General features: G+C 45.0%; 1 protein-coding gene across 1 annotated transcript in view; it reads left to right on the forward strand.

Moving 5' to 3' along the window:
- CASTOR2 (cytosolic arginine sensor for mTORC1 subunit 2) overlaps window positions 1-17,852 on the forward strand; it is a 127,664-nt gene that overhangs the window by 94,824 nt on the left and 14,988 nt on the right. Inside the window, exons 3-7 of the mRNA XM_077787479.1 lie at window positions 11,485-11,678; window positions 12,461-12,593; window positions 13,891-14,014; window positions 14,589-14,699; window positions 16,122-16,204. Of these exons, the coding sequence (XP_077643605.1) occupies window positions 11,485-11,678; window positions 12,461-12,593; window positions 13,891-14,014; window positions 14,589-14,699; window positions 16,122-16,204 (645 nt within the window). The remainder of the gene's footprint in view (window positions 1-11,484; window positions 11,679-12,460; window positions 12,594-13,890; window positions 14,015-14,588; window positions 14,700-16,121; window positions 16,205-17,852) is intronic.

Consider the following 17,852-nt stretch of genomic DNA (forward strand, 5'->3'; position numbering starts at 1 on the left):
TCGGTTACCTCATCTCTAAGTCAAAAAAGGGCTTAATCCAACAATATCTTGTGGGGCCTCACCACCATGAGGGACTCACAGCATCCATTTGCAGCCATCACCACTGCCCCAACATTCCTGCCTGTGGATTGTCTCTGGCAGGGACAAGGCACCTGTGAAACAGTCTGCAGCTCTAGTTAAACATCAAGCTAGAATCCAGCTGGGCAAGGAATATAAAAAAGTCTGGAAGAAAGAGGAAAAAGCTGCACAGAAATGGTGCATTTATGAATGCAGCACATTTCTTGCCTCTGCTTCCTGCAGTCAGCAAGAGCAGCAGAGTATTAATCTGGCTATTGCTGCTTTTTGCTTTCACAACATGCTTCAGCAATAACATTCACTGCATTTTAGCTCTTCTCCAGAAAAGGGCTTTTCAGTTTCTTCTGCTTGCCCGTGTTCAGGCAGGAGAGAGATCCTGAACAGCTTATATTGGATAAAAGTCACTGGTTTGTCCAGTCCCAGTGGTGTGCCAGGCATATTGGATTGCTGGAACTAGCCCAAATTGATGTCTGCACCTTTAACTGAGAAACAGGGATGGGGATGAGCAGGGAACTCCAGAGGTGTAAATAGATCAGTCAGCCACATGGCGTCATCTCTGCTCTGTTCAAATATAGCTGAGGACATGCTGAGCAGAAAAAGTAATTTTAATCAGCACATGCTCCTTTGCCAGCTCTGGAACTAGCATAAATAAATTCCTACTTCTGCTGCTTTTAGCAGACTAGCTATTAAACTTTCTAGGACAGTGCCACACCTCAGGATCTACTTCATCTCATTCCTTAAAATCTATGAAGGCTGTTTGTTCATGCCAGCAGAGGTGAGGATTCTTTAGCATCTGCTGAGAGAGAATCTGTGTGTGGCAGCAGCTCTCTGGCCACAGAGAGCAGGCACAACTTTCCCAGGCATTTTCCTGGGGAAGGCTGTGAGAAGATCAGAAAAAAGAATGAGAAACAATTCTTATCTCCACTTGTTCCACCTTGTGTTGTGCATGTGTGGAATGTGTCATGGGGAATTGGTGATTTCTTAATTGGACACTGGATAGTGTTTGGATTGATTGACCAATTAAGCAAAAGCTGGATCAGGCTGGAAGGGTTACTGAGTTTCTTAATAAGTACAATATAATATAGTATGAAATGATATAATAAAACAATTGATCAGCCTTCTGCAATCATGGAGTCAATACTAATTATTACCCAAGCTGAAGGCCTGCAGCAGCACCTGTGTTCCCAGATAGGTCAAGAGAAGTAGCTCCACAGTGTCCTCCATCATCCCAGGGCATAGACATTGTGCCTGGGATGTCCTTGTGACTGTACCATTAGTGGTTAAAATACAGACTTCTCCATCTTTGAATGTGACACCTCCAGTGCTTTCATGTCAGCCTTTCCTATCTCATCCAGGTATGTGGGTAGGTGTATAACAGTGGAGCTTTACAGCAGTGTAGTCTTTCTTCCCTAATTTTTTTTATAAAGGCCTTGCTCAGGAGCTGCTGGATCATAGTGGCTGCAAAAATAGTTGTGATCTGGGGGATGGTTAAGGAAAAGCAGGTACTTTACATAAAAAGTTTCCATCTGTTTCAGAATATTCACTTGCCTCTGCAGACTGTTTACATGGACAGTGAAGCTTATACAATGTCTGCTGTAGCTGCTGAGGAGGCTGTAAATACCCAATATAAAATCCCTTGATGTGTCTAGTTAGGAGTAATTTCTCTTTGAGAACAGGGCTTGAAAAAATTACCTGAGTGACCTCAGTGCTCTTTGAAGCAGATCTTTGGGTCTACTAATTTTTATAAAATAAAGGTGGGAGGAATGTGGTTATCATTTCTCTCCAATAATGGGCTTAGAGGACTCCCTTAATATGTGACTGGTAACAGTGGTTCCCATTAAATGGACCCAGAATCACATGTGTAATTCCCTGTGTATGTAATTTGTCCTATTCACATGAATAGTTGAAAATGCAAACTGGTTATTGTACTGGGTAGAGCTTGTATTGAATTGTCGGGACAACATGAGAAAATTGCACTGGATACATTCACCTATTCTAGTGTAATCCATAAATAGCCTTTAGAGTTAATTACTCTATGAATTGAAAGAAAATCTGTAGCAGCAGACAAGGAGTAGTACAAGATAAATGTCATGCAAGAAGTGAGGGAAGATGCAGTGCTTGAAATTGCTTTGGGAACACTCCTGGGAGGTTTGGGTTTGGGGAAGGCTGCTCTGGACTGGAAACAGCTGCTCAGAGCTCACAAGCTCAGGGTGCTGGCTTTCCCCTAGAGTGCATTCTTGCTTACTTCTTCTTTGCATTTGCTTTTTTTTCCTCTTGTTTGTCTGTCTTTTATGGTTTTGATAGTGGAAATTAAGAGACCTTTGCTTTTGAAACCTACCTGATTATCCCTGGAATAGCACTAGCACAAACAGCTTCCTCCCTCAGAGACAAAGCAAAGATGCTCAGAGAGTTCAGAACAAACCTTCCCAGTCCCTCCCATTCTAACCTGCTTTTAGACATTGAGATTTTTGTGCAGGAATTTTCCATGCTGCTTTGTGTTGGCTATGTAATGCTTCATTTGTGGGATGTATATAAACCTCTGCTGAACAGGTCAGCTGGCTCTTCAGAGCAAGGTTTAGAAGAAATAGGGGGTTTGTACCCACTTTATGGGTAGGAGACTGAGGCCCAGAAACATTGAGGCCAGATATATAAAACATCAAGCTGTTACTTCCTCACTGCAGAGTGTGTGAGTTTATGAACTTAACAATGTTCTTTTGACAGTTGTGTGTGGGGGATAAAAGCTAAATAGGAAAATGAGATGACAGGTTTCACAGCTTCCCTGTTGAGGGTATTTGGAATTAAAAAAACCCTCTCAGTTTTACATGCTCTTTTAGGAGAAAGTGTCAAAAACACAGAAGCATACAGTTAGAGGTGGCAAGGTTCCCTGGCTGTGGATCCAGTCCTGCAGATATGCCCAGGCAAATGCCCAGGTGCATCAGGAGTAAATCTGAGATCCACAAAGAGCAAAAAAAGACACCAAAATAAATTAAAGTTTCAGTCTACTAATCTTTATAAAATAAAGAATGTGTTTGTCTTTCCCTCCAGCAAAGGACTTAGAGGACTCCCTTGTCTTCTGTCCCTGTTGCTGTGATCCTGGAGAAACCTGCTGTCACACTTGCTGGTAGCAGTTGTTATCTAATGAAGGTGTGGAGGTTTAAAAATCTATTGTTAATGCAGGCGAACCCAATGGGAAGAAATGCTGATGTCTGACTCAATTCAGAAGGCTGAATTATTTCTTTATTGTAACTATGCTAAAATACAGTAATATGCTATATAAAAGGAGGACACTAAAACTACATACTACTTTCTCTGACTCTAGCACAACTCGTCCAGTCCCAGGTGGGTTGGGTTGGCCATCAGCTCAAACAATCCTCACCAGAATCCAACCAAACACTCACCCCAGGTAAACAATTCTCCAAACACATTCCACATAGGAAAACAAGGAACAGAAATAGAAATTGTTTTCTCTTTCATTTCTCTCTATGCACCTCTATGAAAAATCCTGAGAGGGAAAGAAATGTGCTTGCCACAAAATCCATGCACTGGATGTCTCACTGCTGGCTCACGTGTGTGAATCTGAGCCTGAGCACACTGCAGGCAGAGATGTAGTGCTGGAGCACTGCACTCCTCATGGCTCAGGCATGTGTGCAGGGCAAATCCTGTCCCTGCCTCTGGTACAGCCTCTCTTGTTGCCCAGAGAGATGGTGGATGCCCCATCCCCGGACACATTCAAGGCTTGGTTGGATGGAGCTTGGAGCAAACTGCTCTAGCTGAAGGCATCTCTACCCATTGCAGGAGGGTTGCACTAGATGGTTTGTAAAAGTCCCTTCCCACCCAAACCATTCTCTGGTTCTCTGATCACCTCCAGTATTGTCCTCTGAGGAAGGTGACAGTGACCAAAGCATTAGCATAAATGGAAAAAATAGCAAAAGCTGCTTGGTAATGGGTGTGCTGACTTCTCCCCAGGATTATCTCAGGCTTGTTGGCATGTGAGATGATTTCAGCTGCATTGGAAATGTGGGATTTGCTTCCTCCTCCTGTGCACAAGCAATAACTTTTTAGACCTAATAATCATGTTCCCCAGCTCAAAGCTAAGTGATGAGCTTGCATGGCTTGTGCTTAGATTCCAAGTCTCTTGGTGTGGGAGGCTCTGTGGCACTCAGATCAAACTCACACCCAGAGCTTTCTGCCTGCAGCCACCTCTCTCTGCAAAGTGCCCATGGGATCTTGCTAGAACTTGTGTGGCAGCAAAAATCTTTGCTCACAGTTATTAAGTGTAAAGCTAGCAGCCTGTGTTTTGAGGCCAAAAGAGAGACTCTTTGCATCCTCTGAGAGGTCCTGATTTGCAGTGTAACATCCCCAGGATGTTTATGCTGCCCTGGTGGGCTCCTGTGGAGGAAGCACATTGCTGGATCACTGTCTTGTCCATGCAGCAGAGCAAAGCATTCTGCAGGAAGTACTTCCAGAGTAGCAAGGACCAGAACACACAGAGCTAGCCATTGGACCAGCTTTAGAGCTCTTTCTGGATTTTAGCACATTATGAAAACTGATAAATAAATATCTTTATCCTGCTTTAACCCCTTTCTCACAGCTTCCTGGAAGTGAGAAACAGAGTACTCGATTCCACAACATTAAAGGAATATTCACTTTGATTTCTCAAAAGAAACGAGATTCAGGTGTTACCTTCCACCCACTCTCCTCTCAGTATTCTGAGCTCATATGGCCTGTTTGCATAGTGCCTGATAGAATAAAAGTTTCCTGAGCAGAAATATCCAGGTCAGACGTGTGTTTTATGCAGATGTCAGGGCAAACACACCAGCTGGGTGCTGGCAGTGGGCCCTGGGCATCCCAGCTCCCTGCTGATGGCTGGGGCATGGCATGCTCTGCATGGCAGCACCCCGCAGCCTCTGCAGCTCCTGCAGCCTGGTGCTGCCAACAGAGACCTTGGAAAGATGCCTAGGCTTTGGGTCAGGCTTTACAACCTCAGATAATCCCTCACTTCCTTTGAAGATGGGATTTTAAAACTGCAGAGCAATGTGCAGAGAAGAGAACCCTTTAATGAACGTAAAGATCCTATTCAATATATATGTACATATAAACTGTGTTGCCACTTGGTGGCATTGAGCAGCAGCTCTCCCAGTTTATCATTACTTTTGCAGTTGGCAGCACTTATATTTTTAATGACTTACTATTGAGGTCCTCTTATTGCAAGAGCCTTTTTCTGTATCTTTTTAGTGCAAGCCAGACTCTCCCTGCCATTTTTGCAGAGGGAAACTATAAAAGGTGAAATAAGTACAGTGTAATGTTTCTAAAGCCAGAACACCGATCGGAAAGTCCACAATATTTTTTAATTTTATTATTTTTTAGTATTTGGAGTTAACTGTGGCTGCAAACATGAATCAAATGAGCAATTGGTTCATTCAGAGTAGCAGAAGAAACCAAGGAGCAGCACATCACTCAGAGCGCTCTGCTAGAATGTAAAAGTTCATGTACTGAGTGAAGGTAAGTGCTTAGGACGTGATCCAACATACCACACCAAAGGAGGAAACCAGCTGAGGGTCTTCATTTCTCTCCAAGCACCAGGATAAATCCATGATTTATCTGTAGTTTCACTTGGAAGCTGAGAGGTGTCTGATTGCTGTAAAGTTGGAAGAGTCCACAGAAAATGATTCACAGAGTGTCTTTGTGGGGGGAAGGGAGTTAGCAGGGTGTAGTACAGGACTCACCCAGCTATTGGTGTGGGTAGGTGAAATGCATTTCTGTTGTGCATTTTCCATTTATTTCCCCCTTAGCTGTAACATTTTAATGAGAAATATGAGCCCATTTAAACTAGGTACAGAAAATGAAAAAAAGTTCTGATGGTGTTGCCCTTTCTCAGAGCATTTTGCAGATTTTCCAGTGTTCTTTTGGAGAGGTAGTGCTCTCTCCCAGTGTTGTGCAAGGTGTTTGAAACTGAGGGGTCTTCAGGGTAGAAAATGTAGGCAGAAAGAATGTTGATTTTCTAATGGTGTGCAGACTGACACTGTCAGACTGTCTTGGTCAGGTTTGTAAACCTGGAGATCTTCCTTCCCTGCTTTCTGTGACTTCTTTGGCAGCTTGCAAAGACCCACAAGCTGGAATGTCATCATCATCCCAGCATCCTCCCAAGGATATTTTAGGAGCAGCTCACAGTATTTACAGCATTGTATAATGCTCCAGCGGCAGCAATTCAATTCTGTTTGGGATTCAGCCAATGTTTGTTGTCCTCCTTGGAAATGGTATTGATTATTGGAGCTCAGGAGCCAATTATGGCCAATATGATACTCACCACCTCACATCCCAGGGTGATGTGCTAGGGAGGCTGCTCTACTTCCACTGTGGTGTTGGAGTCAGCACATCCCTGTGGCTGCCCTGTCTGTCCCCAGACCCTGGCAGGGGGCTCAGTGACCTTGGCACAAAATCAGAAACACCTGTGGCTTCCATTTTAGCCCGTGGAAAAAACTGCTAACTTTGTATTAGGAATTACAAGCCACAAGGGTTTGAGTAGTGTGATATTTGAATTGATACAGGGTGGAAAAGTAGAATTCTGGGGCTTTTTAGAATGGGGTTCAGGGGAACAAGATGGAGGGATTTGGATGTGTCCTGACCTCCTTCTCCTTCTTCTTGCCCTCCATGTCTTGCTGTGGTGGTGACACTTTTCTATTGGTTTAAGGTAGAGACACACTCTCTAACATAAATTATAGATATTGGCACATTATTGTAAACATGGCACACGTAGTTTTTGGTATAAAATGTAAACATCACCCTGAGGGCAGACAGAATGCCATGGCTGACCTGCTAGACAGAGCTCAGCAGGTCAGATAAAGAATGTTATAGATAAGGGAAAATAAACACCCTTGAGAAGCTGACCCTATGCATTCAGACTCCTTCTTTGGCTGCACGGGCTGGGAAACGAGGACTTTTACCATCTTGGGGTCATCCCAAGACTGTGGCTGCCAGTGAGGCTCTGGACAGACTCCATGCCTTGTAAATCACCTGTGCTGGTAACAAGCAGTTACTCACATCCTAAATGTTGTTTGACATGTTGGCTGGGTTTGGTTTGCACAGAGACTGGCATTAGTTTGGTACCTATGCCAATGGAGAGCAACCCCACAGGCTTTTGGAGACCACCAGCACTTGGTATCCAGAGTTGCATTGCCAGGGAAAATCATCCTGGACTATCACAATGATCACATCTTGTTGAGGCTGGTGGTGTTCCATGCCAGAACCCATGGATGGAATGACAGCTTGAGTCTGGAAACCTGCTCTTCCAGCCTGTGGTACTTGTCATGTTGGGCAGCAAATGATGGTTATGGAGCCTGCAGACAGCTGAGCTGCTCCTGGGGCCTTCTGCTAGCAATTCTGCAAAGTCTTACACAGCAAAACCAGAAAAATCTTAAGGCTTCATCCCAATGAAAGGTCAAAATGAAAACCCTGATTATAAGAAAGCCCAAATCTGTGACCTTTTAGAGGTCTTTCTCAGCCAGAGTTGATCAGAAGTAGGAGTGACTGCACTCTGATAAACCAGTTAGAAGAGGATCTTGAGAGCCCAGCAGACAGATTTTTGTCCAATGGAAGGACAAGGGATGTGGCAGTGCTGAAGCTGTGGGGGCCTGGAACTCTGTTCTCCTATGGGGAAAGGGGTGGTGATGGTGAGTTGGTACTGGAATGTGGGCAATTCCTCATTTTGCTCTTTATTGATTACCTTATTCTGCCTGAGTCTGTGCTAATGTTACAGCTGGTGTTCTCATCTCTCTCTGGGTTTACAGCATTCAACAGCTTCCTGGGCAAAGCACCATCCCACGTCACTTATTTAATGCTATTTAGATGAATTTGTTGAGCCTTCAGCCTAGGTTTGTTTCATTAAAATTTGGGCTGTACTTTTCTATCTGGCTGCCTAGTGGAAACAAGTGTCCAAAATCGGTATTTCAATCACTTCCTATATATTTTTCCAAGTTAATTGAATCATGAGAAGCAGGTTACTTAAGCAAATGCAATGGCCCTTGTCACACTTCATAGGGCCTGTTAAACACATAAACCCAGAAATTACTAACACTTCTGAGTAATTACAAGTGCAATGAGCAAATCAGCCTTCCTTCCCCCTCAGGAAGAGCTTGATGAGGTCTTCTTGGGGCAGCTCATCCAGCACAGCTGCTGCTGGAGTGAAATGGGATAATGCCTCTGTCCACCACAAAATACTGCACCACATCACATCCCTGGCCCAAAATGTGTTTAAACTGGTATTTAATGAATTGCAATCCTTATCATCTGTGCAAAGCAGGAACATCATTACTCTGTGTACAGAGCAGGGAATGAACTGTGATCTCGCTGCCAGAAGTGAGTCAGTAGTGGCCTTGGGCACACCTGGGATGTGCCCACTGCAGGTGGGATAGTTGGTGAGAACAGGAACCTGGAACATACATAGCTCAGCAGTTGTTTTGAGCTCCAGCTTCTCTGTGCCAGGTGATGCAGAAAACGTGGATTTGGAGGGGCTTATCTGATGCAAAGGCCTGATAAGAAAATGGTATTTTGCTGCAATAATTTGCTTCAAGCACCTTGCATAGATCTCTGTGACATAACATGTTGTTGATTAATGCACAAACTTACCTCCTCTCCCTGGTGTCTACTTTTCATTCCATGTAAGCTCTGATTATTAAAAAAGAAACACTGACTTATGAAGCTAAACTCAAAATGCAGAAGCAGAACCCTCAGTGTCCCCACTGTTTGCAGTGTGTATGCTCAGTGTTGTTTCCATGCTACACACAATTGAGGTTATTGAAGAGAGCAAAATGTGTTTGTTATTCAGATCATTTTGGGTTTTCAGTGCTTGCAGTGTCTCAGGGAAGTGATGCCTGAGGATTCAGAGAGGGTGAGGTTAGGAATTCATTACACGGTGTCTGGGGCTGAACAGAAACAACTCCCAAAGGTCTCGTTGGAGGAGAAAGAAAGGATGGAGGAGCCAGGAGTGTGTGGACATGGAGACATGCAGGCACTTGCCTAAAGTGCCAGAGTGCTGACGGCAAGAGCAGCAGTGCTGGGGTCTGTGCTTTCAGACTCCTGGATGTTGGAGTCCAGCACATCCCTCTGGCTGCCCTGGCTGGCCCCAGACCCTGGCAGGGGGTTCTGAGATCTTGACACAAAGTCAAAAACATCTGTGGCTTCCATTTTAGCCCATGGAAAAACCTGCCAACTCTGTATGAGGAATTACAAGCCACAAGGGTTTGAGCAGTGTGGTAGTTGAACTAATACAGGGTGAAAAAGTAGAATTTTAGGATTTTGAAATAAAGGGTTCAGGGGGTCAAGATGGAGGGATTTGGGTGTGTCCTGGCCTTCTTCTCCTTCTTCTTGTCCTTCATGTCTTGCTGTGATGGTGACACTTTTCTGTTGGTTTAAGGTAGAGACACACTTGTCTAACATAATTGATAATATTGGCACATTATTGTAAACATAGTACACGTACGTTTTTAGTATAAAATGTAAACACCATCCTAGAGGGCAGACAGAATGCCATGGCTGACTTGCTAGACAGAGCTCAGCAGGTCAGAGAAAGAATGTTATAGATAAGGGAAAATAAACAACCTGGAGAAGCTGATCCTACACATCCTGACTCCTTCTTTGGCTGGGAAACAAGAACTTTTAGAATCTTGGGATCATCCCAACACCCAGACCCTGAGACCTGGGCTGCATCTCACCTCGGAGCTGAGTGTGTAGACCTCCCCTGGCACATCTGCTGTGTCCTTGCTGGCTGTATCTGCATCTAAGATCAGGTTCCTTACACCAAGTAGATTTAGCTGGGATTATGCATTTGTTAGTCTGGATCTGAACTGTTTGTTTCTGTAATTTGCCAAAGAAAAATCAAAAATCCAGAGAATCCTAGAGTTGTGTATGTCTTCATTCCAGAGTCTGCATCTGGTTTTCTGGGCTGTTAATACATTAAGGTTTTTTTAAAACAGTTAATAATTTGTATTAGATGGTTTAGCTGCAGATTTTGAACTATTTAACCACAACAGATTAGAAGCAAGTGGAATGGGATCATTCTTAGTGTTTTCCATTTCCAAAGTAATTTGTATTACCTTAGTATGTTCTTACTTTGTAATCCCTAGTATATGTGTTACACCATCCATCCCTTGCAGAGCTGCTTTATAGGTGGAGGCAGGAGCCCACAGATGCACAGGATGCCTGGCCTGCGTCTTCAAAGACTAGGGATAGTGCCCAGGGTGCTCTGTCAGCCTCCATCTCTAGTCCAGGAGTACAAAATTTGTATTTAGATAGAGTGGGAAAACAGAAACAAAAAAGGCCATAACAACTTGAGTAAAATGTTTGGAGAAATTGTATGATAGAGATTAAAGTCCAAGACTACTGTACTGCTTTGAAAGTGAACCATCTGGAGAATCCCCATAGAATTATCTTGAGAGAGATTTCAGGTTGGAGTTACAATTTAATAGAAAGATTGCAATAAATGCAATTATACACAGAAGACTGGCACAAAGAGTACAGCCTGACACTCTGTTGGTCAGGGTGCTCATCACAGTTTGACTGCAACAACCATCACTGTCAGATGATTGTTGCAGTCAAAAGCCATGGTCCTGTGGAAGTTCTGTTCCTCTTCTGGATCCATCCAGTGATAGTGGTGATGTTGAGATTTTATAGGCTCAGGTTCAGGCAGAAATGCTCAGTACCTCCCACAGGGGGGAGTTTCACAGTGGAATGATGTAATAATGTGAGTCAGGATATTTTGGGGAGCTCCAGCCCCTGTTCTGATGGTGCCCATTATGGCCCATTAGCAGAGATTCCCCCTTCAGGATGGGTGTGACTGTGCTGGTGCTTCCCCAAAGGGGAGTTATCACAGCTGAGTCATTGGTGTGAAGAAGAGACACTACCCTGCCTCGAAGGGTTTGCTTCTTCTGCCTTATCTAATTTAACACCCAGCTTGTAGCCTGGGGTGTCAGGTGTGGGATGGGCAGCTCCTGCAAGCGACCTGTAATGAGCAGTTTGTCAGGAATGATGTCGAGGGGAGTAGAATACACAGTTTGTTTAGACCCACACTGGCACTCTCCTTTTGTAACCACACAACCACCACTGGCTGTTTCCCCTTGGGAAGCTCAACAGAATTGTTCACTGGCATCCAAGTGAATTGCTGAGTCCCTGCAGTTCCCTGTGTTGTCCTTGATAATCTGTGTGGATGCTGCCATGGAAAGTGATGTCATCAGTACATGAAGGAGAGTCACAGTATGAACCTGTGGAGCCACATGGGAAGCCCAGGAGGTTGGAATAAGGGGACTCATCTCACTCCTTGCACTGAGGTCCGTGCTAAGCACATAATGGCACATGGTGGACCTGGCTCTCTCTGCCTCTAAATCAAACCTCTGTCCTCCCCTTCTGTCTCTGCAGAGCTTCCTTCCTCGGAACACTTGAGCGTGGCTGATGCAACATGGCTTGCCCTCAACGTGGTGTCTGGTGGGGGTGGTTTCTCCAGCTCCCAGCCCATCGGAGTGACCAAAATTGCCAAGTCAGTCATAGCACCCCTAGCTGACCAAAACATCTCAGTGTTTATGCTCTCCACCTATCAGACGGACTTCATCCTGGTAAGAGGACATGAGGGGACCAGGCAGAGTTCTTGCACCAGAGGAAAGTTCAGCTGGGCAATTCTGGGAACAAGTTGTCTGGGAGTGGCAGAAGTACCAGAGTCTGCTTTCCCCAGAGCTCTGTTCCTCTGTAGTTAGGCCCTCTGACATCTCAGGAGCTTTGGGATTAAGCATTTGTTATCACGGGTTGTCTGGTGTCTGAGTGCTGAGTCCACATAACAGTCTCTCCTGAAATGGAGATACTGGTAGCACTTCCCACCATGGCTCAGACACTGGTTTTCTGAAAGTTAGAGGAACATAGTGTCTGCTGTCAGGGTGGCTGGTGATGGCCAAGAGGCTCCAAAGATGTTTTGGTTATAGACAGCCAAACTGTCTTTCTGTCTCACACACATGTGTGTGCATGCACACAAGGCATAGCCTTATTTCCTGAGGAAACAAGACTGAAGAACAGGCAGTGCTGAGCTGTTGCAGGAATGCTGGAAAAGAAGCATTTCCCACTTAGAAATCTCCACATTCTTTTTACAGTCATGAAAGCACTCTGCTGCTTAATCCTACTGATACCCACAGTGATATCACCAAGTGTGCTTCTCTTAAGATACACCTGAATGGTAACTATCCACTGCCTCAACCAGGAGTCGTGTCCACTTTGCTGTGCACTAAAAGTGTGTGCCCTCCACTGCAGTGTTCTGTCATTTCTGGTGCATATCCAGATCATACCATAAAATAAGATATCTGGAGAATACCATAATAGCATCACCAAATAACCCTGTTGTCCCCTTCAGGTGCGTGAGCGAGACCTGCCCTTCGTGATGCACACGCTGGCTGCCGAGTTCACCATCCTCAGAGTGGTGAATGGGGAGACAGTGGCTGCCGATGACTTTGGGGTAACAAATGGATTTGTTAAACCAAAACTAGGTAAGGACCAGCACAGGCTCAGCTTGCTGGGGGTTTGGTCTCCCTGACACATGGGGTGGAAGTTCTGCCTCCTGGCTTCCTTCAACATTTGGGTGAATATTTATCATGTTGTAACATTTTAATCTTACAAGCCTCACTGAGTGTACCCAAGGATTTTAAATTTCTGAGCAATGCTAGTAATTTTGGCCTTCTAATGCTAGTTTTTCTAGAGAAGACATGCCTTTGGTAGGACAGAAGGTTAAAGTACAGTTCGTTGCAGTTACAAAAATAATGTTGTCTGTAGCCCATATTTCCATGCTTCAACATTCCAAAGGAAAATGGCTTCTCTAAAAGCTTGTTTAAGTAATGCAGTGATGCACAGAGAAGATTGTTTTTCAACTTTCACACTTCAGTGCCAGTGAGGATCAAGGCCACAATGATCCCAGGGCTGTACAGAACCTTAGGATGTTTGCAGGCTAAAGGAGCAAGTATCAAACCAAAGGGCACAATCAGGAAAAGGAAAAACTTACATACATATGCTTACCTACAGAGACATGTGTGTAATTTTTTGTCCATAACCAGACAAAGCAGGGATCAATTATTATGAAGTGCCACTCAGTTTCATCACTCAAGAGCTAACAATCACCTTGTTGAAGAAAATGAGTCTTAAAGAAAAAAAAGCATCAAGAAAGGGCACAGTGAAATACATGTTGATAATGCACTAGTGCACAGTTTGCTGTGTTGCTCTATTGGTTGCATACCCAAATGCTGTGTTGCTCTATTAGGTTGCATGCCCTAAATGCTGGCTGCTTCTCAGCCACTGGCTGCAATCTCTTAGGCAAACTGCTGCATGGCAGCTGGTTTTTAATTTTTCAAGATATTATGGCAAAATAGGTCCTCAGAAGTGAGGGAGAACTGGATGGACTGCCAGCAACCACAGCCTTCCATAGCCCTGCCTTTTAATGGTGGAAGCCTGCTTTTTTTTGCCACTTTCCAGTTTCTCTTGGCCCTCCTTTAGCTTGCCCCTCATGTCATGTGGATGCACCCAATGGCCTGAAAGCCCCTCAGAGCAGAGAGCTGGGCAGGGAATGCAGATTAACACCACTTTAGGGAGACCAGCAGAGGAGCAGATTATCCACAGGCCCCTCATTCCCTGCCTGAGAGTCAGCAAGGCTTCAGCAAGGAGGCACTGCCTTACAAATACTGTCAGCTTGCTCTGTAACCATTGCCAGGGCATGGATAACACGGCTGATGGGACAGAAACTTGCTGCAGACGTGGCTTCATAGCTCTGTGTGTGTCTGTGTGTGTCTCTTTCAGTTCAGAGGCCTGTCATTCATCCTCTTTCCAGCCCAAGTAACATGTTCTGTGTCACCAGCCTGGATCCAGATACCCTTCCCACTGTTGCTACACTCCTCATGGATGTCATGTTTTACTCCAATGGGTAGGTCCTGCAGGGAGATGGGTTTCCAGGAGAGGTGTGCCCAATGTTTGGAGGCACAGATTGCTCCTCTGGCATGCCAGGGATCTGCTGTGGCCTTGTGCTGCTCCAGCGCTCTGCACAGAGGGAGGGAGGGAGGTTTCACAGGCTCAGGAGGGTTGTCCTCACAGGTGGAAGCCAAACAGGTGTTTGAGGGTGCCCAAAGACATCTGCTGGCTTTGGAAAGCTGAGCTTTTTCTGAGTGAGGGTGAGCAGAGCCATGTGGTCAGTGTGCCAGAGCATGTACAGCTGGCTGGATTGCTGCCCCTTGGTGCCCATGGCTCCTGGCCCACAGTTTCTTGTGAGGAGACCTCGAGGCAGGGATGGAGACTTTTGTCAGTTGTGGGAACTGGATAGTTTTCCACCTGCAAAATAAAAAAAAAAAAAAAAATCAAATCAGTATAATACAACAAAACTCAGTTTCACTTCCCTAAGTCAATGTAAGAACATTTCTGGTTCCACTGGCTGTATCTGCTTTAAAACCCCTTTTTTGTGCTCTTCTAGCCACAGTTAATGTAGTTCTCTTTTGTTTCTTCAGAGTAAAAGACTCAGTGGTGGGCAACGAAGACTCGGGACACATTCGCTTTTTCTCCTTTTCTCTCATTGAGGGTTACATCTCCCTGGTCATGGATGTCCAGACACAGCAGAGGTGAGTTTTGCTCTTAGATGGTATGGTAATATGGTAACCCAGACCATAAAAAAGGGCTGTTATCAAAGGAGCAGGCAGCAGTTTAGACTCCTCCATGTTAATTATTTGGATTGTCTTGTAGGGGTGTCATGGGCCTGTACACCCTGTCACTTTACTGAGTAAAATCTGGCATTTTAGTTCCAGTGTCTAAATTTTGGACTGGTCTGTCCAAGCCCTCAGTGAAATCACAAATCAATGTGATGTAGGGTTAGCTCACTTTCAAAAGAGGAATACTGGAGCAAAGTGATTTTTGCACTTTTATTCTGTTGCTCATACAAGCTGTGCTTGTAAGAGCAAAACCTTAAAGAAAAACCTAGTGTAGGTGTTCGATGTTTTCCTTGGTTGGAAAAGGATAAAAGCCAATATCAGGGTGAGGATGTCAGTGATGCTGTCCTCCTGCTTTGCTTTTACACATGGATGGGCTTGGTTCAGAGTCTTGTTATGATGAAAATGTCCCAAGCCATCAGTGTGCAGTGGGAGCCCATGACTTGTTTGTCTAGCAGGGAAGGAGCCAGCTGGTGAGCAGTCAGCCTCTGTGTGTGTGTGTGTCTGTGCTTCTGCAGCTGTGCAGCATGGGAGGCTCTGAGGTCTGGAGGCTAGAGGGATGATTAGATCTATTAGATAGATCTAATACTCAGCAGTATTAGATTTGCTTTTGATATACAGAGCAATTTGGGTTTGGTTCTTGGGGGGGAATCCCCTGCTCCAGGGACTTGTTTTTCAAAGTAATAAATTGCCCTCCTGAAAGTTTCTTTGACCTTATTGGAGTAAACCTTTGTCTGTCTTAAGAGGAGCCAGAGGAATGGAGCTTCAGCCTGGAGGGTGAGAAATGTGGGGAGCCAAATCTTCTCTCTCACAGGCTGCCTGCTTCACTTGGCAACTCTCTTAGCCTCGAGAGAAGCTTCCCCTTACTAAGAAATAGAGACCTCTGCAGTGGTCCCAGGCACCTCCCAGGCTGGGATGGAAAAAAGCACTGGTGGTGCTCAGACACAAAACCAGTGATTACTGTTCACGTTCCTGAGAGCAGGCATGGAAACATATTCCATCCCTGGCTGTTCCCAAATGCAGCTCAAATCAAACCTTCACAGTTTCATTTGCAAAGCTGGGACACAGCCTGTTGCTTGCAAATTTTTTCCTGTGCCTCTCTGGGTACCTGTGCCCACCTCCAGGAGATGCTGATCTGCCATAGGATACCTGGAGGATCAGGCAGGTGCATCTGCCCCACCTGCCTTGAGTTTTCCCAGTTTGCCCAAGCTACTGCCCCATTATTTTTGGCTTCAAACATCTCAAGGATGCAGGAAGAGCAGATCCCCCACAGGCAGAATCTGACACACTGCTGTGTTTTAATTGCTATGTTTGGTGTTCCTTTTTTTTTTTTTACAGATTTCCTAATAATTTGTTGTTTACAAGTGCATCTGGTGAGCTCTGGAAGATGGTGCGGATTGGTGGGCAGCCTCTTGGATTTGGTGAGTAACATTTGGAGGATCAGTTGGTGTGCAGGCAGGCAGGCAGTCACCTCAGGGCCTTCAAGGAGTGTGGAAAAATCCATCTGAGGCTGATGCTTTTTAAGAGCCAGCAGCTTAACATGACTTTGTGAGCTGAGATTTTCAAATAGAAGCCTCACTCCTATTACATTTGACTCTGAATATACTCCTGGAAGTGCTCAACAGTTCAGCTATATTGCATTCCTCTGCTGGACTTTGGGTTTGGTTAAAGAGAAAATCTGGACTAAAAGGTGGCATGGGAATTCATTATAGATTGCTGAAATCAGTGGTTAAAAAGCAGTGTCATACCCCAGTGCAGTGCTTGAGTAATTCTGTGATTCTTTGCTTTTACACATGGATTCTAGTGGACTTTTTATAGATTTATGGCAGTCCAAGTGGAGGTCTTGTTCACAGACGTGTTTCACATCTAGTCCTGCACATGTTTTCTCTACTCAAAAGAATATTGGTCCTAAGTAGCACAGAGCAAATGCTTCATGTCTGCAGGAGTGTTCTTGTTATTTCTGTGTCCCCTGGAATTTTAAGGGTCTGATCTGAATGATGCAACAGAGGCCTGATCTTCAGGAAATGCAGTGGCTCCTTCCTGTGGGCTCTGAACCAATTATAAAATAAAAGCTTCAAGGACATTTTTGAAAAACATTGGGGTAAATTTGTATTTAATTGCAACTTCTACACCAGACCATCAAAAGTAGCAAGAAGGAAGTTTTCATTTTACCTTCTCTTTATACATCTTTGAGGAAAATATGTAGAAATAGCATATGTCATTGATAGCACATCAGGACATTGCCCAGGCCCCTAAATATTTGTTAATTTAAAATCAAGTTCAAATGTCAAATTTGAATCAATAAAACTCCAGGTTTCATCTGAAAACAGTGATCTGCAACAAACAAGACAGATGAGCCATTTAAATTTCATTTAAAGCTCAGAAGGCCAAGCAGATAGCCCAGATGGCTGCATCCAAAGGAGCATGGTCAGCAGGGTGAAGGAGGAATTCTGCTTTTTTTAATGTGTCTCCAGCATAAGAACATGGAACTGTTGGAGCAGGTCCAGAGGGGGCCATGAAGTCGATGGGAGGACTGGAGCACCTCCCCCATGGACGGGCTGAGAGAGCTGGGGCTGTTCAGCCTGGAGAAGAGAAGGTTGTGTGGAAACCTCCCAGCACCTCCAGGGCCTGAAGGGGCTCCAGGGAAGCCAGAGAGGGACTTTGCATCAGGAACTGGAGTGACAGGACAAGGGGGAATGGGTACCCAGTAAAAGAGGGGAAATTCAGGTCAGGTATTAGGAAGAAATTCTTCCCTGTGAGGTGGTGAGACTCTGGCACAGGTATCCCAGGGAGGCTGTGGATGTCCCAACCTGGCAGTGCTCAAAGCTAGGTTGGATGAGGCTTTGAGCAGCCTGCTCCAGTGGGAGGTGTCCCTCCCATGGCATGGGGCTTGGGATTAAAGGATCTTTAAGGTCCACTTCAGTTCTTTAACAATGACGATTCTGTGGTGAAATTGGTGTGAAATCCTGTTTCAGGGGCTATGCTGGGCTGCAGCCTAGGAACCATGTGTCCAGGCTGCCTAATGGGTCAGCATCTCCTCTTTCAGAGTTGCAGGGCCAAATGTTCAGT

Source organism: Lonchura striata, chromosome 20, assembly GCF_046129695.1.
Source record: "Lonchura striata isolate bLonStr1 chromosome 20, bLonStr1.mat, whole genome shotgun sequence".
Classification (NCBI taxonomy): Eukaryota; Metazoa; Chordata; class Aves; order Passeriformes; family Estrildidae; genus Lonchura; species Lonchura striata.